This window comes from Orycteropus afer, unplaced genomic scaffold (assembly GCF_000298275.1).
Source record: "Orycteropus afer afer isolate SDZICR_OR568_19922 unplaced genomic scaffold, OryAfe1.0 scaffold00048, whole genome shotgun sequence".
NCBI classification, from domain to species: domain Eukaryota; kingdom Metazoa; phylum Chordata; class Mammalia; order Tubulidentata; family Orycteropodidae; genus Orycteropus; species Orycteropus afer.
In genome coordinates, this window is record NW_006921635.1 from 14,612,406 (window position 1) to 14,636,207 (window position 23,802).

A 23,802-nucleotide genomic window follows, 5' to 3' on the forward strand; every position below is an offset into this window, starting at 1 on the left:
GTTCAAACCCACCAGCCACTCCTCGGAAAGAAGGTTGGGCAATCTACTTTTGTACTGATACCGCCTAGGAAACCCGAGGAGGGGTCGCTATGAGTCGGGTCTGACTCAACAGCACATAACAACAACAACAGTAGCCTATTAAGTGTTCACAATAACTCTATTTTACAGATGAGCCTCTGAGAGGTGACTTCACTTGCCCAGAATTACATAGCTAAGAAGCAGACCCAGGACTTGAACTTGATACCAAAGCCCATGTGATGCCAAGGTCCAAGCTGTACTGCCTCCCTGTTGTAGAACCCATCACACTGGTTGTAATCATCTATTCTCTCTTGTCAGTCTCCTCCTTTAGACTGGGTGCTCTGTGAGGGCAGGGACCATATGTTCCTATTTACTTCAGTTTCCCCAATCCAAAGACAGAGTTGAGACCTAATTGAATAAATTAATAATGATGAGTAGGGCAGACAGAGGTTGGAGGTGGTGGTCACAGCACCCCGACTTCCCCTGCAGCCTGCTGGAAAATGCCCCCTGTGGTAGTTCAGGTTGTGTGTCAGCTTGGCTGGCCCTGGTTTTGAGTGGCTGAGCAGCTGAATGTAGTTATTCCCATGATGAGACTATCATCACCTCCAGGGTGGAATGTGCTGGGAACACCTCTGCAGTTGAAGGAGAGTTCTCTTCCAGGTGTAGCCTGCTTTTAATATGTATGGAGAAGTTTTGAGAAAGAGCTCTAGCTTTTGGTACGTTTTGGATCCTGCGTTTGCCCGAGTCGTCTTCTTCGGTTCCTGGACTTGAACCAGTGGTCTGCCATGTCACCTGCTGATCTTGGGATCATGGCATTTTACCTGCTGACCTTGGACTTGTCAGCCTCAGCAGCCAGCAGCTGCATGAGTTAGGAGACGTCTTCACCTCCAGTAGTCCTGGAATAAGACACAGAGCTGAAGACCAAGATTAAGGGGCCTTCACCCAGCCCCTAGAGCCAACACTCTGAATTCGGACTTCTAGTCTACTAAACTGTAAAAGAATCAATTCCTGTTTGTTAAACTACCCACTTGTGGTTGTATCTGTTATAGCAGCACTAGAGAACCAAAACACTTCCCTAAACAGTGCCTTCTCCTAAGATTTATCTCTTGGTGGTTAAATTGTTATTGGTGCTCACTATATGCCAGGAGAAGCTCTGGTAGCATAGTGGCTAAAGCACTTGACTGCTAACCAGAAGGCTAGAGGTTCAAACCCACTGGCCACTCCTCGGAAGGAAGATGGGGCAATCTACTTCCATAGTGATACTGCCTCGGAGACCCAAGGAGGGGTCGCTATGAGTCAAAATCAACTCAACAGCATATTACAACAACAACAACATATGCCAGGAGCTGGAGGTGCTTTGCTTCAGCTTGGAGAAGCCACAGTAGATGTAACAGGCAGGATACCCCAGATAAGCTTTCCCCTAAGCAAGCCTTGTCCTTAGCTGGGCAGCCTCCTCCAGTCTCAAACCAACGCACTGCCCTCTAGCAGCTGCCTCCGCTATGGAGATGCTTACTCACCAGCTCCTTGATTCAAGGAAATAGAGCATCAGAGAGAGCCTTAATTCCTCATTGTGAGTGTAAACACTGTGGCTGCCAGAGAAGATGACGTCAAGTCCAGGCCTGGCTGGCTGTGGCCTTGGGAGGCTCCCTGCACAGAGGCCTGGTGTCCTGGGGGTCACAGTGAGGCCACAAGGGGCAGCACAAGTTCAGAACTGCAAACTCAGCACCTGAAGATTCATTTGATGGCTCTGTCCACTCTCAAGGGCCTCACGACTTGAAATATTTTTGCTTTTCAAACCCTCTGATATCAGAAATTAATTTGTTATTCCTTTTCCTGGAAATCCTCCTCAGAGCATCAGACCAGCATGAGCTTGTTGCCATCATTCTGCTATTTGTGGTTAAGAGGAAAAAAAGGAAAAAAAAAAAAAAAAAAAGGTCTTGAGGCTCTGACTGCCTAGATCCAGCACTTGTTTACAGCTTTGTGACCTCGGGCAATTTTCTACACCTTTCAGAATCTCTTTTCCTCATCTTTTAATGGTGAGAATAGTAACTACCTCATAGAATCGGTGGTTAGAATTAATATGCTATATATTCATGGATAGGAGCTCTGATGGCGCTGTCTGCAAGGCATTTGGTTGCTAACCAGAAGGTTGGCAATTCTAACCCACCAGTTGCTCTGTGGAAGGAGGATGGAGCAATCCACTTCTGTAAAGATTTACAGCCTTGGAAACCCAATGGGGTTCGCTATAAGTCAGAATCAACTCAGTAACAGTGACTTGGTAAAGTAGAGGGTCAGCGAAGAAGGGGAAGGCCCTCAACTGGATTGACACAGTGGCTGCAATGATGGGCTCAGGTACAGCAAGGATCTTGAGGCTGGTGCAGGAGCGGGCAGTATTTCATTCTGCTGCGCATGGGGTCGCTATGAGTCGGAGATGATTCCATGACACCTAACAACAACAGTGAGTTTGTTTTCTTTTAGAGTTTTATTCAGGGACCACTTACCACCTCCCTGTGCTGGCGGGTGACACCAGGGGACAAAACATCATCCCTGTCCCCATGGAACTTGATGGAGGAAGGCAGACAATAAAGTAACAAACATTTAATATGCAGATGGTGGTTAAATGTAATGAAGATAGATAGATCAGGCGCAGCAAAGAGGACAGAGCGTGAGAGTAGAGAGGGATTATTTCACCTTAAAGTGGTCTAGGAAGGCCTCTCTGATAAGATGACTTCTGAGTAGAGACCTGAATAAAATAAGGAAGGTCATGAGACTGTCTGGGGGTAGATTCTTGGAAGCGAACAAATGAGCATGTGCAAAAGTTCTGAGGCGGGACCATGCCTGGCATCTTCAAAGAAAGGCAAGGAGGCCAGTGTAGCTGGAGAGAAGTAGGTCCGGATGGTGATGGAAGGGAATAAGATCACGGAGGTGGCTGGGGGCAGGTTGTGAGGACCCTGTGGGCCATTGTAAAGACTCCGGCAGCGTTTTGTATGAATGAGGTGGGAGCAGTCAGAGGATTTTAACAGAGAGAAGTGATCAGACCTCGGTTTTAAGGATCCCTCAGGCTACCAGCGAGAGAATACACTGTGTGAGGCCTAGCAGCGGGGAAGCTGGCTGGGAGGCTGTTACAATTGTTCAGGTGAGAGATGAGAGCCTTTGATTAAAGGGCTAGCAGTGCATGGTGAGAAGTAGTGAAATTGTGGGTGTATCTGGAGGGAGAGCCAGCAGGATTGGCCTATGGATTGGATGTGAAACGTGAGATGGAGAAAAAGAGGCAAAGAGGAAGGCGATGGTCTCTGCCTGAAGAATGGCAAGACCGCTGCCTGAGATGAGGAAGACGATTCATGGAAAACACTCAGCATAACCCTGGGCACAAATTAAACACGCAGGAAACATTAGCGAAGCAGCCCTAGCGGCTCAGTGGTTAAGTGTTCAGAACACCTGGCTGTCTGCTCCCACCCGGATCACAGACTAGGAAACCCTATGGGGCATTTCTGCTCTGTCCGGCAGGGTCGCTAACAGTCAGAATGGACTCCACTGAGCACAGCAACAACCAGCATTAGCTATTCTTACAGTGATGACTTTGGTTTCCTGGCTGTCACCTGAGGCTTTAAAAACGCTGACCTACCTGGCAGCATTATAGTTATCATGCCTCAGTGTGTGTACTACTGCGTGCCAAGCATGTGATAGAAACTTCCCTCGGCAGAACCGCCCTGCGAGGTGTATGAAAGCCCGATGAGGAAATGGACAGATGTCAAAATTTTTTTTTTTTTTTCTTTTCCATTTAATCCTCATTTAATCATCACTAGAGTGTAAGCTGCAGAAGAGAGCGACCTTGAAGTGCCTGGGCACTACTGCACACACCAGGCAGGGAGTAGGCACCTTAGTTAATATTCATTAAATGAAACCTCATTATTACAGATGAAGGTTGGATAACTTCCCAAGGTGGGGCTGGGCTTTAATAAATGTCGGTTGGATGAAGGCATGAATAAATGCACAGCACATGCCCATCACGGAGAAGCAGAAACCCACCTGGTGGCAGATCAGAGATTTGAACCTAGGTTTTCCTGCTTTCTGAACTTGAGCTCTTTCCATAGCTACACTGTGGGGCCTTGTACCCCCTTTCTGCTCTGTTTGAGAATGCCAAGGGAGGGATTTGATGACCCTGCTTAGACCATGAAATGTAAAAACCCGGGGCTTCTACGAGAAAGATCAAATGCTAGATCAGAATATGAGCTCTTGTAATACGACCCTAAACGGTTGACACTGTATGACCTCCAAGCATTTGTGTCAGTTAACTTGCCCAAGGTCACACGGGCTGTAAGGGAAAGAAAGAAGGGAACCAGTCTTCCCACACTGGTGTCCTTGTTTGTTTCCCTACCCAGGGGTTCTTACACTGGGGGCCAGGACACACATTGTATGCTAAACTGTTTGCACCTAAGTGCAAGCACGCCTTTCTAGGGAAAATGTTCCTAGTTTGCATCACATTCTTTTGTTTATTTCAAACCAAAGTTCTCATGTAGTTATTAGTCAGTCAATCTCTTGAAGCATAAAAATAAAGAACCAGAAGTGTCCCAATGCATGTTCCATTGCTCCAGTTGTGATGAAATTTTAAACTTGATATGGTAGAATGCTAGTGAACCTAGGTCCATATATGTGCCATCCCATGTGTGACTCCTTACAGATTCAGCTTGGTTCACCTCCAATGTCTCCTGTTGGAGTTGTGCCTGGTTTTATTACCAATTTTCATTTTAATTCATTGGGGAATGGGGCGATTCTGCTTTTGTGTTTTGGCCAGGAGTTTCTTGATCCTGAAAGTCTCAAGAGAAGACAAAGCAAGGATGGAAGGAAGGCAGCCACACTCACCACAACGGCGGAGAAAGGGGGAGATCTTTTATTACATTCTTAAAGAGGTGTATGATCAAAAAGCCAGCTCTGGTGGTAGGTAGCCTAGTGCCTAAGGCATTTGCTAACCAGAAGGCTGATAGTTCAAACCCACCAGGCACTCCTCAGAAGACTGGGCAATCTACTTCAGAAGACTGAGCATTCTACTTCTGTAGAGATACTGCCTCAGAAACTCAAGGAGGGGTCTCTATGTTGTTGTTTTTTTTTTTTTTAATTGTGATTTGGGTGAAAATTTACAGAGCAAATTCACTTTCTCGCTATGCTTTTTTGATGATCAAAAAAGTTTACCTTCGTTTTATCTTATAGTGTGTTTTTGGTTTGTTTGTTTTAACTTTTGATTGTGATTTGGGTGAAAGTTTACAGAGCGATTGGTTTTCCATTCAACAATTTTACACATTTGGATGTGTGATATTGAGTGCAGTCCCCACAATGTAACAGCACTCTTCCCACTTCTCCCTGTTTTGTGTTATCCTTTTCCACTCGTCCTTTCCTATCCTTTTCTGCCTTCCGAGCTTTATCCTTGGGCAACTGCTGCCCTTTTGATCCAGTAAGGTTGATGTTTTAAGTGTTACCTCCCTAATGTTATTGTTCACCTTATGTTGTTGTTGTTGTTATGTGCCCTCGAGTAGATTGGATTCATAGTGACCCCCCTCCTTGGGCTTCCGAGGCAGTATCACCACGGAAGTAGATTGCCCAACCTTCGTTTTGAGAAGTGGCTGGAGGGTTTGAACTGCCAGCCTGCTGGTTAGCAGTCAAGTGCCTTAGGCACTATGCTACCAGAGCTTGTTCACCTTATAGGCCTATTGTTTTTGTTGTTGTGTGCCAGCCAGGCCAGTCAGACTGACTCATTGCGACTCTACCTTGGGTTTTATTTGGCTGAAATTTGAGCCACAAGGGTGAAGGGTATCTAAGGGTCATAGTCTTGGGGTCCCACCACTCTCTATCAGACCAGTAAGTCGGGTCTCTTATTATTTTGAGTTTTGTGCCACATTTTCCTCCCACTCTACCCAGGACATTCATTGTGATCCCTTCAAGAGCGGTCAGCAGTGGTAGCCGGGGACCATCTAATTCTGGTTTCAGTGTCATGGAAGCTGGGGTTCCTGTGGTGCATTAGTCCTTTGCACGAAGGTTTTCCATATATTTTTAAAATTTTCTTCACTCTTCTTTGCTCCAGATGGGGACAGACCAATAGTTGCATCTTAAAACCAAAAAACCAAACTCACTGCCATCAAATCATTTTGGACTCATAGCCACCCCTTCTTGGGATTCCGAAATGGTATCTCTATGGAAGTAGATTCCCCAATCTTCCTTCTGGGGAGTGGCTGGTGGATTTGAACCACCAGCCTTCTAGTTAGCAGTCAAATGCCTTAGGAACTACGCCATCCGAGCTCTCTGCTTAGATTATGAATTAATTGTCTAATTTTTAAAACTCTTTTTGGATGACTAAGAAGGAAGAAAAAAGGAAAGGTTGAAGGAAAAAAATTGAAGAGATAAAATATAACAGATGCCAATTTTTATTTCCGTAAGTTTAAGGGAAGGAGGCTAGCGTGACTAAGGAAGTCACAAATTGAGTACGCTGATCCAGGATTAGAATCCTGATCGAATGGCGCCAATTCCAGGGCTCTTTTTTATTTCCTTTGCTATGCATTCATCCAACAAATTTGAATGAGCACCTGCTACGTGTTAAGCATGATTCCAGGCTCTGGGAATGCTGCAACAGCACACTCTTGGCATTACAGAGTTTATATGCTGGCAGGGGAGACAGACAAAATAATAATGGCTACGACGATGTTGATCTCAGGTACGATGAAAAAAATAACGTAGGGTCAGAGCATGGCGAGGAAGTGGAATGTCGTTTCAGGTTGAATAGTTTATGCCTGGAACCTCCAGTTGCTGTGGATTCCAGCACCGTCCCCAAGCCCTTCTTTCACGCCTTTTCGCCTAGCTAAACTGGGGACAGAAGGGAGCGGGAAGAGTAAACGCATGCGCTCGAAGTGAAAGGAGACGCCTGAAGAGAGGTCCCGCGCGCATGCTCCCTCCAACTAGGCGACTCCCAGATTTTTCACAAGCATTTGGTCGGCCCGGATGATGGTGCGCAAGCGCCAAGGTTCCGGTGACTGCGTGATGAGAATACGCTGCCCAATAGGAACTTCCTTTTAAGGTTATGGTCCCGCCCCCCACACCTTATCTTTCCCCTTCCGGTGCTGAGACTTTCCGAATCGAAAATGGCGGCGGTGGTAGCACCCCGGGCTTCTGGGCTGCTGTTTCGGTCTCGGCCACAGCTGGGGCGACTTATGGCGAGCAGCGCTCACGGCGAAGAGGGCTCAGGTACTGGAGATGGGGTCGGCAGGGCGGGCCTCAGCCCCATCGGGCGAGGCGGGGCGGGGCTGTGACCTTGGCGAGACCCCACGCCTATTCTGAGCGGTTGCATCCTCCCCGCAGCTCGCATGTGGAAGACCCTCACCTTCTTCGTCGCGCTTCCCGGGGTGGGCGTAAGCATGTTGAACTGCTTTTTGAAGTCTCAGCACGGAGAGCACGAGAGGCCCGAGTTCGTCGCCTACCCCCATCTCCGCATCAGGTCCAAGGTACGCCCTTGGAGACTCGTTTAGTGTCCGTTCACTTTTCATTCCAGATTCCTTCTCGAATTTTTTTATTTCAAAAACCGTGGGTGCCAGTCACATACTGTTTTTCTTTCACATGTCACAAACAGAATTTTTTTTTTCTTTTTTGGTGAAAGTAAACAAGGCGGAGCACATGACCATGCACCAATTTCTACATGTAAAATTCAGTAACGGATTACTCTCTTCACGTTGAGTCACCTTTCTCATTATCTCTGCCCCTGTTACCTAACTACCATTGACAGACTCACTACCCGCCAGACGTCTCGTCTCTGCATTAGAGTTACTGTTGTCAGTTTGATCTCACACAGATAATTATTTAAAAAAGCACAGTGCTCCTAATGAACATTCATTATTAGTTTAACTAAACTGTTCAGTTTTAAGATGACTTGGGCATAATTTGGTTCATGGTTTGACGATTTCCTTAGAATGCTAAATTCAGGCCTTCCTCTAGTAGGTCAGGTTTGGGTTCAGTAAGAATTGGAAATTCTGTTTCACACGATTTCCCCTTTTGATCAGAATTCATCTGTTGATTCCTTCATCAGAACGTTTGGTAATGGTAGCCCAGCATTGTCTATTTCTTTTGGTCACATGGTGAGGGAGGCAGTAGTTCACTGAGGCAGTTAGATCTGCAGCCCAGTTTCTTTTGTATTCGTGGGTCTCCTCCTTCCTCTGCTATTCCAGGGGAATAGAGACCAATTGTTGTATCTTGGGTGGCTGCCTGCAGACTTGTTAAGATCCGAGGCACTACTCACTGAACAGTAACTCTGAAAACAGTATTAGGCCAATTGACTGGGCAGTCTCATGAAGCCATGACACCCTGTACCTTTGAACCAACAGAACTAATTCAATGAGCTGACAGTTTGTTCTTCAAACTGAGAGTTGGGAGTCACAGCTGTTTTCTTCCTCAAGGTCATACAGTAAGTGGTCTCCCTTTCAGTTTTCATTTTCTCTCTGATTCATCCCACCTCCTGCCTTTTGATCATGATCAGAAACAGTTGCCGGCTGTATAAAACTTGGAGGTTTGACAAAAGACAGGCATAGGAGTTGAACATTTACCTGAGGTAGATACACTCCTTGGAGAGAACAATCATGGGAGAAAGAAGGGCTACATCTGCACAGGGAGACAGCTCAGGGGGCAGGAGTGCATGGAGGGATGGACACAGGGAAGAGGTAACTACTGGGAGGAAGTGGGAGGGGAGCTGTTGCATTGTGGTAAATTGTAGTCAATGTTATGAGACAAAATGTAAGTGAATTGCTGTATGAAGAGTGAATTTGCTTTAAATTTTCACCCAAATCACAATTAAAAAAAAAAAAAAGAACTTGGAGGTTTGAGAAATTCCCTTAGAATGGCAGAGTCTGGAGGTGGTTAACCTTCTAGGGCCTGGGTATCTGGCAGGTACTAACTTAAAATGAAGAAACTGTGAAAGATACCCCCATTTTCTGCCTTTACGTTAGTTATCTTGTCAACTTTGACTATTAACATCCTTTGACTATTAAAATACGTATAAAACCTAACTCTCTGCCATCAAATCAAATAGTTTCTGTGATAAAATATTACTTTTTTTTTTTTTTTTTTAAATAACTACTGCATCACCTGCCTAGATAAGCCCTCATAAAGACTTAACCTGTTGTTATTATGTACTCATAGCGACCCCTCCTTTGGTTTCCAAGGCGATATCATTCCAGAAGTAGATTGCCCAACCTTCCTTTTGAAGAGTGGCTGGTGGGTTTGAACCACCAGCCTTCTGGTTAGCAGTCAAGTGCCTTAGGCACTACACTACCAGAGCTCCTAAAGACTTTACGTAGACTCTTAGAATTTTTGAGTTGTTGAGCTTCGTTATTATCAACATTTGGGCCAGATCATTTTTGTGAGGAACCCTGGTGACACTAACAGGTGCTTGGCTGCTAACTGAAAGGTTGACGGTTCAAACCCACCCAGCAGCTTTACGTGAGAAACCTGGCAGTCTGCTTCTGTAAAGATTATAGCCAAGAAAACTCAGTGGGGCAGTTCTGACTCAGAATCAACTTGACAGAACCTTCTGACAGCAGTGCTTGTTGTGGCCACTGTCTTGTACCTTGTGGGATGATTAGCGGCGTCCCGGCCTCTACTCACTAGATGTTACTTGCTGTCTGCTTTCTAGTTGGGCCTGACTGATGATGACTCTATGCAAAACGAGATTGGCCCTTTGTGATACGTAGGCTTTCTCTGGCTGACTTTTTTGGAAGTAGATGGCTAGGCCTTTCCCTCTGGTTTGTCTGAGTCTGGAAGCTTTGCTGAAAGCTGTTCAGCTCCACAGCCACACGTAGGCCGCCTCTGACAGATGGGTAGTGGCTGCACTTGAAGTGGATTGACTTGGAATCAAACACGTGTCCTGCATGGGAAGTGAGAATTTTACTATGCCACCATAAAATAATCAAGAGCAGAGAGTGAGTGCAGTTTTCCTATCCAGACATTGTTTCAAGTCTGGGATGGAGCCCAGAAAACTACATTTAAATAAGCGTCTCCTCCTCCACTGCCAGCATGCTGAAACAGATGATCTGAGAGGTGCTTAAACACACAGCGCAGGAACACTAGTTACCAGGGGGAGGCTTGAGCTTGCTTTTTCTGTCTACTTTAAGGGCCCCTTGGTAGTTATAAAGGAGCCCTGCTGGTGCACTGGTTAAGTGCTCAGCTGGTAACTAAGGGGACAGCTGTTTGAACCCACCAGCTGCTCTTTGGGAGAAATGTGGCAGAGTGCTTCTGTAAAAATTTACAGTTTAATTTGGTAGTTACAAGAACTTAAATTATGGGAAGTCTGAAATATGTCTGTAGTTTAAGGACTAATTTCCATCTTATTTTTACATATTAAGCAGTTTATAGCCATTCTATTTCTGAACTGTTTTCTGGAATTGTCTAATTAACATCTCCACTCCACAGCCCTTTCCCTGGGGAGATGGGAACCATTCTCTGTTTCATAATGCTCATGTGAATCCACTTCCAACTGGCTATGAAGATGACTAAAGAGAACCCGGACCACTACGGGGGACCACAGCACTGGTTTGGACCATTATGCTGCACGTGGACCAGAAAAGCATTTGGGACCTTAAGCTCACTTTTACTTGTATCAAATGATGACCAATGTACTGATCTTCCATCTCTTTGCTTGTGATAGAAGATGGCTTAAATAAACAACTTAGCTTAGTCATGACTAGAAGTTGCATTCTTTCTATGCAGGTTAATAGCTGCTGTTTACAGTATTTCAGGCCCAGTGTAATCCACGGAATGAGTGTTTACACCAGGCCTGTACTGGGTTTCTTGTGCCTGGGGTGAGTAGAGCAGTGAAGCAAATCAGGTATCTAGATTGGGTCTTGACAAACTTCGGATGGCATCACCATTGAGAGGTCAGCAGAGTGGCTCCAGTTTACATCTGAAAGTGGTACATGAGACTTTCGAGAGAAAGTGCTTCCTCTGGTTCTCAGCTTGGTTCTATCCCATTCCCCCAGCATTTGGGGCAGTATACACCTTCTAAACCAAAACCAAACTCACTGCCATCAAGTTGGATCCGACTCATAGTGACGCCTCCTTGGGTTTCCAAGGAGGTATCTCTGCGGAAGTAGATTGCCCAGTCTTCCTTCTAAGGAATGGCTGGTGGGTTTGAACTCCCAGCCTTCTGCTTAGCAGTCAAATGCCTTAGGCACTACACCACCGGAGCTCCTAGAATACTCCCTATAGCCAGAGAATTTTCTCCCTGTAGCTGTAAGAATTAGGAGGGATAAGCCTGATAAGAATTCCTTATCAAAATTTAAAACCTATGAAGTAGCTGAGGTAGTTGGAGATACTTTATGGGGAGGATGAAATGATAATAGGATGAGGAACAGTTATTCACAGAAAGTCACTCCCTCAGTAGCAATTTAAGATACTGTTTGTTTTGTCAGGACATGGCTATAAAGCAAGGTAACTAGTAGTATCTGTTTTGTTAGACTGAAGTTAATATGAATAGGGTTAAGTACCTGACGCTTGAGCACTGGAGTTACACGTAAGTGATTCTTACATCTATTCTGGCAGTTAATGAGTTTAGAACATTCTTCTTACTCCCTCAGATTCAACTGAAGAGGACTGCTCTAGGTAATTTCCTACAAATACTCCCTAAAAGCCAGAGGTTTAGGAGTTTCTGGGCTAGCTAATTCAGCTTTCACATCAAGCAAACCTCTCAATATGATTTACAGTAAGAATATGGTGGCTTGGCGCTGGCTTACTTTCAAAGCAAGACTCAACTGGACAGTTCTGTAGAAGACTAAACATGCCACAGTTTCAGTATTGTATAGTACATACATCAAGCAGCTAATGCAAAGGTGAGGTATATGGAAATGGTGTGGAAGCCACTTTCCAGTAAGAAAATAAGAATCCCTAAGTATCTTTGCCATCTGGTGATATAAACACAGCCTGCACTTGAATCCCTTTCCAGCCAGCTTGCTTGAAGCCAATCTGAGTTCAGGACAGATATATTTATCTTCAGCTTGCTGCCTGGCCTCCCTGGCCTGGATTCTAAATATCTTTTGCAATCCTTAAATAATGGACTTAACCAGTTGGCACGTATAAATAAAAAATATTTAGATGCCATTAAGGACTGAACACGTGAAATAATGGTAAACCAGGGAGAACATAATAGAATTTAGGCTGCCTCTTGTGAATCAAGGTTTAGTGTTTTCTTATCTTTAGACAAAAACTGAATCAAATTCAAGATAGGAAATTGTAGGGGCTACACAACATTCTAAACTATGTAACTACTCACCCCACTTTATCCTGACATTTTGTAACAATATAAATTTTAAGAAGATTCTTGTGTAGCCTATTGCAGAAAAAAGTTTTAGAAATCTACTAGTAAAGTTACAAATCTCTACACCATACAGCCTACCTTTAGCAAATCTTCACTTTTTCTTCACCTTTAAACTATAACCAAAAACCAAACCAAATTCACTGCAGTCAAGTTGCATCTGACTCATAGTGACTCCTCCTTGGGTTTCCGAGGCAGTATCACTACGGAAGTAGATCGTCCAATCTGCCTTCCGAGGAGTGGCTGGTGGGTTTGAACTGCCAGCCTTCTGGTTAGCAGTCAAATGTCTTAGGCACTCTACCACCAGAGCTCCTCATGAAATTCTACCCAGTGTGTCCTTGGGATGTGAGGATACAATGCACTGAGGTCAAAAGGCAAATAATGAGAGAAACTAAAGGTTACAATTTATTTCATTTTCATGATTACAGGCATTACAGGGCAAGGTGGGTGAAGAAAGCAAGTTATGCGAACTTCCCCGTTTAACATAACAGGTGCCGCATTTTGCCATTTATATAGTACGCAGGTTGCCTTGATTCATTGATTTGGACTGCAGGCTGGAACAGCAAATGTTTGCAAGTTAGCATGTTCCTCCATAGCTACTCCAAGTTTTTGACTACACTGTAAGCTCTCAGATGGTGTTCACGGCAATACTCTTGAACCTTTCCAATCTTAATCTCACACCTCTTGTTAAGGCAGGGTTGTAAGTCTTTTAAAAGCTGTCTTTCTCTTGACTAACCCAGGCCACCAACAATCTTAACTGTTAAGTTACTATATAAAAATAAGACTATGCTCCCAAGCCGGGGTCTATTTTAGTTCCTGAGAGAAAAAGAGAAGTTCAAACAACTGAGTCCATGAACAATGACCCCAGGACAACGTACCTCATATCCTTCACAGCATAACTCAAGAGGCCAGGCAATCCTGACCATCCTGACTAGTTCATCATTATATACATTCAAAGTATACTTAAAGCTGATCCCAGCCCAAGTATTGCAACCATAATCCCAAGAGATCATTTTTAGCACATTGAGTTCCTGTAAAATGCCAGAGCAAGTGAGAGGAAGACATCAAGAAGGAAGAAATAAAACTCCCTCCTAAACTCCATCAAATCAGTAGCTTTCTTCACAGCCTTAGCTGACAAAATCCAGTCTTCCAATTTCCTGATATGAGGAGTATATCTTCAAGGTGACTGTCAGGGTCAAGAAGAGCTGTCAGGCTTTTCTTTGCCATGGCCCATGAACTCCAGTCCTTCAATGGGAATCTCTTTCTCCTTTATTGCTTTCTGATGGAGAGAGAAACACAAAAGCTTGAGAACCAAACTTGTAAATAAAACATGATACAAAAGTAAAGTCCACTACCAACCATGAATCTAATCCCATCTTTTTTTTTTTTTTTAAACCAACAGAAATACCATTATGAAGAAATTAAGTGCAAGACCAAAAACTGAATCGCTACTGATTATCTTAGTGACAAGCATGGGTTTAAATCTTGGATCCACGACTTGCTGACTGTGTGACCTTGACCAAGCCTCACTGTCCTCATCTATAAATGGGATAAAGATAGCAACTACATGTTGGAATTACTGTGACAATGTTGTAACTCACTGGAAGTGGTTTGCCCAATGTTGTTTCTATACATAAAGTCCCACCACCATTGGGCTGGGATCATAATTTCCTAGATTCAGTTGGGGAAATGTGGTTGAGAGCGATAATGAAGGGATTATAACAAAAACAAGAGAACCGTCCACAACGGGCCAGAGAAGGGCTAGCACTTGCGCGTCTGTACACCACATAGTGGAAAAGTGGGTCACCCACAAAAGAATCAAGGTAATGTGATTCTAACAACTTGGACCAATCACTTCCTATCTCTTGGCTTGAGTTTTCTATGTATAAAATACTGAGTAACGATGACCACTTTGCGAGCTTAAGATGCACCAAAAGATGTGCTTCGTGAAAAGCAAAGCTTGAAAAGATACTTAACTCTGTCCTCAGAGACTTACCCAGGAGGCCTCAGGGTTATCACTTGCCAGTAGCATCACTGAGGCTTTCCTCCACCCTCCTGATCCCAACCATCGCAAGATGCCAAGTTTGTGGCTCCGGACACCGCAAAGAAAACACGGGGCCTAACGCTACGTAGAGGCGGGACAGCTTGAGCCTGGCTCACCTGAACACACTTTTGATAGCGCTTGAAGAGGTCGGTGCACGGGTCCCCCGAGCCGTCTCCTTTGAGGAACTTCTCCGCAAACCAGCGATTGAAGCACTGATCGTACTCGCGCTTCATATCAGTGCATGCCTCTCCGACGCTGTTCATGGCGGCGGCGACGGCGGCGGCGGCGGCTACAGTCAGGGGCGCCGCAGATGTCATCACTCTTAGGCGCGTCGCTCCGCGTTACGTAACGGGCTCACTACGGAAGCAGAGAAGGGGAGAAATGTGGGCACGGGTGATGTGGCGGGGCCTTCGAGCTCCGCTTGGCGGCTGCCAGGCTTTCACTTCCAAGGCAGGCCCTCAGGTAAAAGAGTAGGACGTTAAGGTGGGTGGCGGAGCTGGCCAGGAGGCGGAGCGGGCTCGGTCGGTAACCCACGCCTTCCGCCTCACCCCCCCCCAGGTCACGGCTGAGATGATAGAACACCTGGAACGTCTGGCGCTTGTGGACTTTGGGAGCCGCGAGGCCGTGGCGAGGCTGGAGAAAGCCATCGCCTTTGCCGACCGGCTCCGTGGCGTGAACACAGACGGGGTGGAGCCCATGGAGTCGGTACTGGAGGACAGGTACACTTGCGGCTGCGGTCGGGGAAGCCTGACTGTGGTGCCTTCGCAGCCCTTTCACGGTGGCTGTTTGTGTTAGTGTCCCCATTTCACAGAGAATAAGAGTTTTAGCAAAATTCAGGAACTCATCCATGGCCATGCCGCACGGAAGTGATTTCACACTTCCCCTGGTTCAGTATGGATCTTGTGACTCCGTGCGTAAAGTCCACGGAGCCTCCCGAGGTAACGGGGAGTGAAATCCAAACTAACCGTAGCCTTCGAGGCCGGACCTAATAGAGCCCTCTGCCTCTCCCTGAGACGCACTGCACTGATTCCCAGCCAGCTGGCCTCCTCACTGCTTCACACGCCAGATTCGTTCCCTCGCCAGCATCTTTGCACTTGCTGTTCCCTTTTTCTTGGACAGTCTGCCCCCACACGTTAGCATGGCTGTCTCCTTGGCATTCAGGTTTCAGCTCATATCCTCAAAGTCTCTTCCAATCACTTTCAAGTCTTCTCTCCTTTCAGACACTAACTCTTTATCCTGTTGGGTTTTGTTCTGATTCTTTATTTATTTATTTTTTAACGTTTTGGTTGATTTGTTATCTGTCTTTGCCACTAGGTTGCGAGGCTTATTGTCTGACTTGGTTAATGCTGTGTTCCTACCTCAAAATTTAAATGCATGTATTCTCTGACCCAATGGTTCCCTTTGGAAATTAGGCAGATGTTTAAAATAATGAAATAACTAACTGTATGTACTGGTATGAAAAGAGCTCCGAGATAGATTTAATTTAAAAAAAAAAAAAAAACAATATTCGGAAATTAGAATTATCAATCGTTTATGTGTGATCTCATCTATTTAGTATATTCTGACATATGCATTAAGGTTTGTTTTGTTTTGTTTTTCCCCCTGAAAGGGTATTGAAGAAACTGTTAATAATGATTTGTTTTTTTAAGAAGTGATTGGAAATAGGGATGGAAACTTTTACTTTTCATTTTATACCAGAGGCCAGAAACACAAATGGTGAAGACTATGGGGTAATGATACAAGGAAGTAGCATGGTGTGAATACTTCAAGAAGGCATCTTCTACCCAGATCCACCAATTGTTGTCACATCTTTTTAAAAAGTTTTAATGTTTAATGAAATATTTTCCACGTATTCTAATACATATTTTAATACATTTAAATGTTTTTTCTTTAAACATTTTATTGAATTTTTGGTGAACATTTACATAGCAAATTAGTTTCCATATGACAGTTTCTATATATATTCAGTGACACTGGTTACATTTTCCACGTTGTGTCAGCATTCTTATTATTTCCATTCTGGTTGTTCCCTTTTTATTAATCTAGCCTCCCATCCCCCCTGGCCTTCAAAAAAAAAAAAAAAATCTCTGTGAGACCAAATGGTCAACACTTACCCTAAACCAAAGATGAGCTTTCCAGTGCCCTTCAGGATAAAAGCCTCCCAGAGCCAAGCAGGCATCACCTGACAGAGTCTCTTGGTCCACCTTTCCCAGCCAGTGCTATAGTTCCTCAAGCTTTTAAAGCTCTTTCCTGCCGAGAATTCTGGACCCTTACCCCCACTTCATCTCACCCATCCCTCTTTTCTGCCTCCTTAATTTCCTTGCTTTGGATCTGTGACTCATGGTATTCAGAAGAACTGTAATTTCCACATCTGTTTGAGTGATATGTGATTCTGTTTTCTTCTTCCTTCATTCGGCCAAGCTCCAGGGAGCTTGTCTGGTTTTATTCATCATGTTCTCAGTGTCTAGCACGGAGTAGACAGCAAATGTTTGGTGGATGAGTGCTTTCATTAATGTATTTGAGAAAGGAGGGAACAGAAACACAAAAAGGGTCAGAGTTTCCCAAGTCTATAGGGTAACATTAAAGAAATGTAGCCATTGTTCAGGAAAAAGCTTGTGAAGAAGAAGAGGGATTTGGTCTGGGAGCTGGAATCAGAGCTTGGCACTCAGTGATCTGTTGGGACCAGTTTTTGTTAATGACTCAATTTTAGAGATGTGACATTTTTACGAGTCTCATGTTCTAAACAAATTGCCTCAGTAATGTTTGAAACAGAGATCAGTGAAGACAAGTATCAAAAGGGTTTGTAGGCAGTGGCCCTCATAGCGGCAAAACCAGACTGGTTAATAGAGATCTCTTTGCATGTTATCATTTGTTTAAGCTAGAAGGGATTAGTTTGTTTAGGACATATCCGAGACTTAAGAATTTGCATCTGTTATCTCAATTATCATGTACAACCCTGGAAGGTAAACACTAATATGTTTTACAGATGAAGAAATTGAGACTCAGAAAGGTTAGTAAATGCCGAAAGTCTTCAGGTAATAAGAACATCTGGTACTCTGCTCTAGGTAAGCATTTAACTCAATCTCTAGAAACGTTACTCTCCTTCATCTCAAATCCAGACACTGAATTAGTTTATAGTACCTTTGGTTGCAGCCAAATATTTAGTGCTTTGGATGTCTCTCAGAATCTTATTTGAACTCCAAATTCTTAACCAAATTGATTAGCTCCCATTCCAGTCTGCATCAAACAAGAGAGAATAAATTAGGAGAGAGGGAGAAGGCTTTTAGATGAGAGAAAGGGGTACCGAGAGAAATGACTGCTGCTAGCCTGATGTGAGGGAAGAGGCAGAAAGAAACAGGCACAGAACTCCATCGTCAGTTGGGCCAGGGGCTGATAGAAGCACAAAGGTAGCAGTCACCCTCTGCTGCCACAGCACTTTCCGTGCCTTCTGATTAGCATTCTCCTCAGTTACTGGCTTAGTGACTTGCCGGTAAACTTTAGAGGGCAGGGATTTCTAGTTCACAGTTAAATACTTCCTCAAACAGGGTTCCTCACCTGAACCAGAACACAGAAAGATTCGAGTTATTTTCTGAGTTCTCCCAAGAATAATGCATAGTGCCTAAGACACTTGACTGCTAACCAGAAGGCTGGCAGTTCAAACCCACGGGCCACTCCTCAGAAAGAAGGTTGGGCAATCTACTTCTGTAGTGATACTGCCTTGGTAACTCAAGGAGGGGTCGCTATGAGTCGGAGCTGACTCGACAGCACATAACAACAGTGCTAGTCAGGATGCATAGGAGAGAAGTGGATTTATCAGAAAATTGGTGTCTTGGGGCATTTGGGCTAAATTCTCTTGTGAAACCCCCATTGAGAAAGACAAGTAAGGTAGACAGTTAGTCAGTGAGTCAGTAATTGATAGCACTTCAGCAGCTAGTCTCATTCTGGTGTTTTACACATGGCTCCGAGGTCTAGAACAGTTAAGCAATTTGCCAAGTTAAAGGTCACAGGGACTCAATAGCCTATGATTAATAGGAAGGTAGGGGTCTATTCTAGAAAATAACCCCTTATAAATAGTAACTAAGTAGAAATGTGTGGTATTTAAAGTAGTGAATTTTTTCTGCAAATTTTATTTACATAAGAAACCTGATTACCAAATGATATTGAAAAACTCGGTTATTAGATCTACCATTGGGAAGCAGTAGCTTTAACCACCTGTCAGTGGTAGTAAACCACTGCCTTCCAGTCGGTTCCAACTCATAGGGACCCTATAGGACAAAGTGAAACTGCCCTGTAGGGGTTCCAAGCCTGTTAGTCTTCATGAAAGCAGACTGCCTGCCTCATCTTTCTCCTGCAGAGTGGCTGGTGGGTTCAAACCACTGACCCTTTGGTTAGCAGCCAAATGCTTTAACCACTGCACCACCAGAATTCCTATGTTGGTGGTAGTAGAGTCTTACTGCATCAAAATCACCCAGTGTCCAGTAACCAGCAGTTAGCAGCAATCTCTAAATGACAGGGGCAGGATATATTTTGCCTGATAAAAAGGGGTGGGTGTGTGTAGGTACGGGCACTTGGAGAGGTGGGAAATGAGGTGTCCCCAGGCTGCACAAACTCTTCTGACAGGAGCACCTTTTACTGCCATGAGAACGAAGGCCCAGCATGTCAGATCTTATTTTTTAACATCATTTAATCTTTCCAGCAGCCCTCTGAAACATCTGAAACATGGGGAGGGTAAGCTACTTGCCCCTGTACCACATGTGGCTCTGGGGCTGGAATTCCCAGGAATTCCTGTGACTCAGGAGCCAAAGCTCTCATTTTGCTAAAATGTCCAACAGAAACAAACTCTAGAAGCCCTATGGGTACTTTGTGAGTAGTACATTTATAGTTTTTATTATTTTTGTTGTCCAGGTTTTCTAAAATGAATGCGTAATCGTGTGGTTAAAATAATCTAGGTGAGAATCGTTGCACAACCTAAAGAATGTAGTATCTCTGAATTGTACATGTAGAAACTGTCAAATTGGTGTGTATTTTGCTGTGTGTATTTTCAACAAAAAATTTTTAAATTTTAGTGCAACCTTTAATTTTTTGATGAGAAATCTAAGATCTGGAAAAATATTTGTTCAAGGTCACACCTTTTTTTTTTTTTTAAAGAATTTGTCGTAGTTAAGGCCAACACTGTTTTGGAGTGGCAGATCTTGGAACAGAATCCAACTTTGTACTTTTCAAACCATGAATAAATACTGTGTCAAGTCCTGGGCTGAGTGCCATAGGCACCAAAGAAATAGAATTTGCCCTTCCTTGAAGGCATCTTGTCCTCAAAGTCCTTGTGTGCAGCCTTTGACTGCATACTCCTCCTAGTCACTTCCTTACCACGTGACCCAAGCCCCATAGGCCTAACCCTGTTTGGGCCCTGGTCAAAGCAGGAGCTCACCGGCTGTTTCCCTTATCAGCCATGTAGCAGACTGCTTACAGGCTCAGGTCCCGGCTCTGTCCTTTATGAGCTAATACCTTTAAATAAGTCCCTTAGAACCACTCTGGAGCAAGTTTCTCCTGCTCTGCTCCTTGTGTGGGCCATACTGCTATCCTGCTGAATTCTCTGCACTTGTCTGAATGTACTGGGTTCTCTTGCTTTGGGATCATGCTGCTGCTTCTGCCAAGTTATTTTCCATGCCCCTTAACTACAGCTTCTCCATTCTTTAGCAGTCGGCCATGTATCGTGTTTTCTGAGTACCTGCTACCCACTCAGACTGGGTTAGGTGCCCCTTGGTGCTACCCACTCAGACTGGGTTAGGTGCCCCTTGGTAGCCTTTGCTTACCTGTTAGATTTAACATTGTATTGTAATTGTTTTTTCATTGGTTTTCCCCTAGAAGCAACTTACCCATAATATTCAGTATTTGTTAAAACTATCCATCTTGAGGGATTTGGAAGAATCTGTAAACTTAAGACTTCTCTATTTGACCACAGTTCTTATACCTTGTACAATAACCTCAACTCAAACTGCCCCATTCCTGACCCTTCTCCACCATGCCCTGGAAGCTCTCCTGAGAAGGTAACCTTGGAATTCGGGGTCTTGTAGATGCCTATACCTGAGAAATGACAGTGTGACAGAAGGCAACTGTGCTGAAGAACTACTACAGAACTCCCATCGAGTCGTGGAGGAGTATTTTGTGGCCCCTCCAGGTATATTAACCCAGAGTGGTTTAACACGGTCACATGTGAACCAAAGAATGACACTAGGAAATGTGAGGACCAAATGAGCCAAGTGAAAGCATCCTGAGATGTAATGTGTACATAGATGGTGGCAACAGTCCAGGAGTCATGCACACCTTTAGGGGTCCAGTGGTAACAGAAAGGAACAGAGCAGGACTGGGGTATATTCACAGCTGCAAGCCTGGAGCTTGAGCTTGCCCTGAAGGGGGAGTGACCATCAAATGTTTCTCATTTGGTGCCAGGCGCGAACATTTTCCCAGAGACTTGGACATGTGACATTTTGTGTGAACTTCCCAAGTTCTAAGTGTTGGCAACTAATTAAAAATTTAAGAAATACCATGCAGTATACAGTACTGAGTTGTCAGTGAAAGCAAACATGGGTATAGGGACAGATAGATGGGTGAACAAGCTAAACAATTAGGTATGTCTAAATGGAGAGTGTATCCAAGATCATATATAGGGTTGGCAGACAATGGGCCTGTAAGTTCATGTGAATGATCAGAATTCCCAGGTGTATAGTAGAGCTGACAAGGGGCAAGGTTATGGTCATTACTTGGTCACAGCCAGCTACCCAGAGGGACCAAGTAGTTGATCCTGCGGGCTTGGGACCATAGTCGCAGGGGACATCAAGCTCAATTGGCATAACATACTATACAAAACATTGTTCCACCTACTACTTTGGCGAGTAGCGACTAGGACCTTAAAAGCTAGGAAGCTGCCATCTAGATGCAACAACGGGTCTCTCCTCGTCAAGAAGAAAGAAGAAAACAAAAATTAATGGAAACAATCAGTCCTAGCGACTGGTATACCATCTGATCTGCAACCTATACAACTATGAGACCAGAAGAACTAGATGGTGCCCAGCTACCACTGCTATCCACTTGGAAGGGATGTAGGAGATCCTACATAAAGAGGGAGAACAATGTGGTACAAAACTCAAAATCATTTGGAGGCAAAAAAAAAAAAAAGAAGAAGGTGGGGACCAGGTTTGCTGGTCCAATGGAGCCTGGTGTAACCACTGAGACTATGGCCCCTAGTTGCCCTTCAGGTCTGGAATTGAACCCATAACTGTGGTTTCCAGCCAAACAAAGTACAGGCATGTGAGTTAAACATTTACCTCAAGTAGACACACGCCCTGGAGAGAACAATCATGGGAGAAGGAAGGGCTGCTTATGCACAGGGAGATAGCTCAGGGTGCAGAGAGTATGAAGGGATGGACACTGGGAGGAGGTAACTATGGGGAGGAAGTGGGAGGGGAGCTGCTGCATTGTAAATTTTGGTCAATGACATGAGACAAAGTATATGTGAACTGCTGTATGAAAAGTGAATTTACTCTGTAAATCTTCACCCAAATCCTAAAAAAAAAAAAAAATACCATGCAGGCCAAATAAAACATATTTACAAAGCCACATGCAGCATCTTAGCCATTAGCCCTGGTCAGCTCAGAGGTAACTTCTTTGATCAAGACCAACCAGTTAAAGAAAAGCTCTGATTGAAGCAAGGATAAGTATGGAGTTAAAAAATATATAAAATGTATCTGATTCACTACTCAACTGTGCCAAGAAACTTTAATTGCTTCATGTCAGAGCCTACAAGTTGTCACTGCTTACATATCCATTAATCACAGCTAAATTCTCTTAGTGTTGTTTCAGACTTTGCTGCTTGGGACAAACGTAGTTCAATCTTTCCTTCCACCCCTTTGTGGCCATATATGCCAAATCAGCCTGCTTCCTTTATTAAAGTAGGTACTTATAACTATAGCTTCAATTATAACTGTAACTCTTTCAAGATACTTAGTTAGAAAATCAAGACAGTAGGTATACTTATTTCCAGGGCATATTTTCCATGACAGATTAAGTGATTTAACTCAGTACAGCCAGCTGGGCATCAGGCTTGGATGTAATGTTCTTTTTTGCTGTTATCTCTAAACAGGTAATATCTCTCTGGGAAAGCTGGATGAATGAGTCCTACCACATGGTTGAATAGTGGTTCTGGGAAGGGAATATCCTGTGAACACAACACAACATCCCCACTTCCTTCAGTCACCTGACTAAAATGGATGCCTAAGTGTTTTTTAGTAACTGACTCTTGAGAAGGCCGACCTGGGAAGATCTGGCCGATGGAGGCAATGATTCCTGATCTAGCAGAAGTGAAAGGCTTTGTGAGCTTTGGAGGAAATGGATCAACTGTTGACTTACAGACCTTTTCACTATGGAAGACATTGTCTCTTACCTTCCCTGCAAAAAGGCTGTGTACTAAATGTCAGTAAGTTTTTATTTAACTAGTAGAGCATCTGATCACTGTGTGACAACCTAAGTTACACCATTTTTTAAGTTGTTTTTTTTTTTTTGACCTGAGCAGCAGATTTATCGCCAACAAATCTCCCTCATTTGGTTCCAAGCAGAGGAGCCTTAAGCCTGAGCTAACTTTTTACACAAGTCTGAGGATTATTCAAAGTAGACTGTGGTCATTACATCCAAAAGAGATACTAGCCACACTTTTATACTTTTTCTTTCTGGAAGAAATTTAACCCTGGGACACAGAAGACCACCCCTAGGGGTAAAAGTGATAAAGCCTGAATCTTTTTGTCCCCAACCCACCTGCCAAAGTAGGTTTTGGCTAAGACTTCCAATATCTTTGTGCTGCTGCCCATTAAAAACAAAACAAAAAAAACCGTGATTCTTCCCATTCCCTTTTTCTTTAAGGCAGCTTACAAGCTTGGCCTTGAATTGTAAGAGAACCCTGAACCTGCCCTTGGGATTAAAAGTCTCAAACCAAACCACCATCAGACCAACTATCTTTATATCCATATAAAGCTCCTTACACATTCCTGCTCCTTACTAATTGTCTACAAGTTGCTACCATAACTCACTGGTCTTTCTAAATCAGTACACCTGTTTGGTTAACTTTCAACTTAATTAAGGACAACCACACATGTCAATTACTAAACGTTTAAAATATATTTCTAAACAGAATGGGCCAACTCAGTCACAGTTACTGCTGATCTCCATAGCAGAGCAACCCACAAAGACACAGCACTGATTTTTTTCCCATAATCAGGGGTGGAAAATATACAGCTTGTTTCTGAACCAAAACCACAATTTCAGCAGTTTAAAATGTTTCACTGCTAATATGGCCCTGGTAGAAATTATGTAGTTTTTTTGTTTTTATTTTTCCTTAAAAAAAAAAAAAAAA

General features: G+C 44.0%; 3 protein-coding genes across 3 annotated transcripts in view; 2 read left to right on the forward strand and 1 right to left on the reverse strand.

Annotated features, from left to right (window-relative positions):
* The first annotated feature begins 7,145 nt into the window (after window positions 1-7,145).
* Window positions 7,146-10,542, forward strand: LOC103194790 (cytochrome c oxidase subunit 6A1, mitochondrial). Its single transcript, XM_007938219.2, has 3 exons — window positions 7,146-7,248; window positions 7,363-7,505; window positions 10,459-10,542. Exons 1-3 carry the CDS (start codon window positions 7,146-7,148, stop codon window positions 10,540-10,542), a joined length of 330 nt encoding a protein of 109 aa, XP_007936410.1.
* A 3,008-nt stretch (window positions 10,543-13,550) lies between these two features.
* Window positions 13,551-14,662, reverse strand: TRIAP1 (TP53 regulated inhibitor of apoptosis 1). The gene is made up of 2 exons (XM_007938220.2): window positions 14,516-14,662; window positions 13,551-13,634 (listed from the first exon to the last, which is right to left on the reverse strand). Exons 1-2 carry the CDS (start codon window positions 14,660-14,662, stop codon window positions 13,551-13,553), a joined length of 231 nt encoding a protein of 76 aa, XP_007936411.1.
* A 118-nt stretch (window positions 14,663-14,780) lies between these two features.
* GATC (glutamyl-tRNA amidotransferase subunit C) overlaps window positions 14,781-23,802 on the forward strand; it is a 14,639-nt gene continuing 5,617 nt past the window's right edge. Inside the window, exons 1-4 of the mRNA XM_042780584.1 lie at window positions 14,781-14,865; window positions 14,950-15,118; window positions 20,474-20,577; window positions 22,540-22,558. Of these exons, the coding sequence (XP_042636518.1) occupies window positions 14,781-14,865; window positions 14,950-15,118; window positions 20,474-20,577; window positions 22,540-22,558 (377 nt within the window). The remainder of the gene's footprint in view (window positions 14,866-14,949; window positions 15,119-20,473; window positions 20,578-22,539; window positions 22,559-23,802) is intronic.

Excerpts from the sequence above, each read along its gene's own strand:
- LOC103194790 (XM_007938219.2), top strand. The coding sequence starts at position 7,146 with ATGGCGGCGGTGGTAGCACCCCGGGCTTCTGGGCTGCTGTTTCGGTCT. Across the intron at positions 7,249-7,362 it reads TCACGGCGAAGAGGGCTCAG|CTCGCATGTGGAAGACCCTC; the intron begins GTACTGGAGATG and ends TCCTCCCCGCAG. Across the intron at positions 7,506-10,458 it reads ATCTCCGCATCAGGTCCAAG|CCCTTTCCCTGGGGAGATGG; the intron begins GTACGCCCTTGG and ends TCCACTCCACAG.
- TRIAP1 (XM_007938220.2), bottom strand. The coding sequence starts at position 14,662 with ATGAACAGCGTCGGAGAGGCATGCACTGATATGAAGCGCGAGTACGAT. Across the intron at positions 13,635-14,515 it reads GCTATCAAAAGTGTGTTCAG|AAAGCAATAAAGGAGAAAGA; the intron begins GTGAGCCAGGCT and ends TCTCTCCATCAG.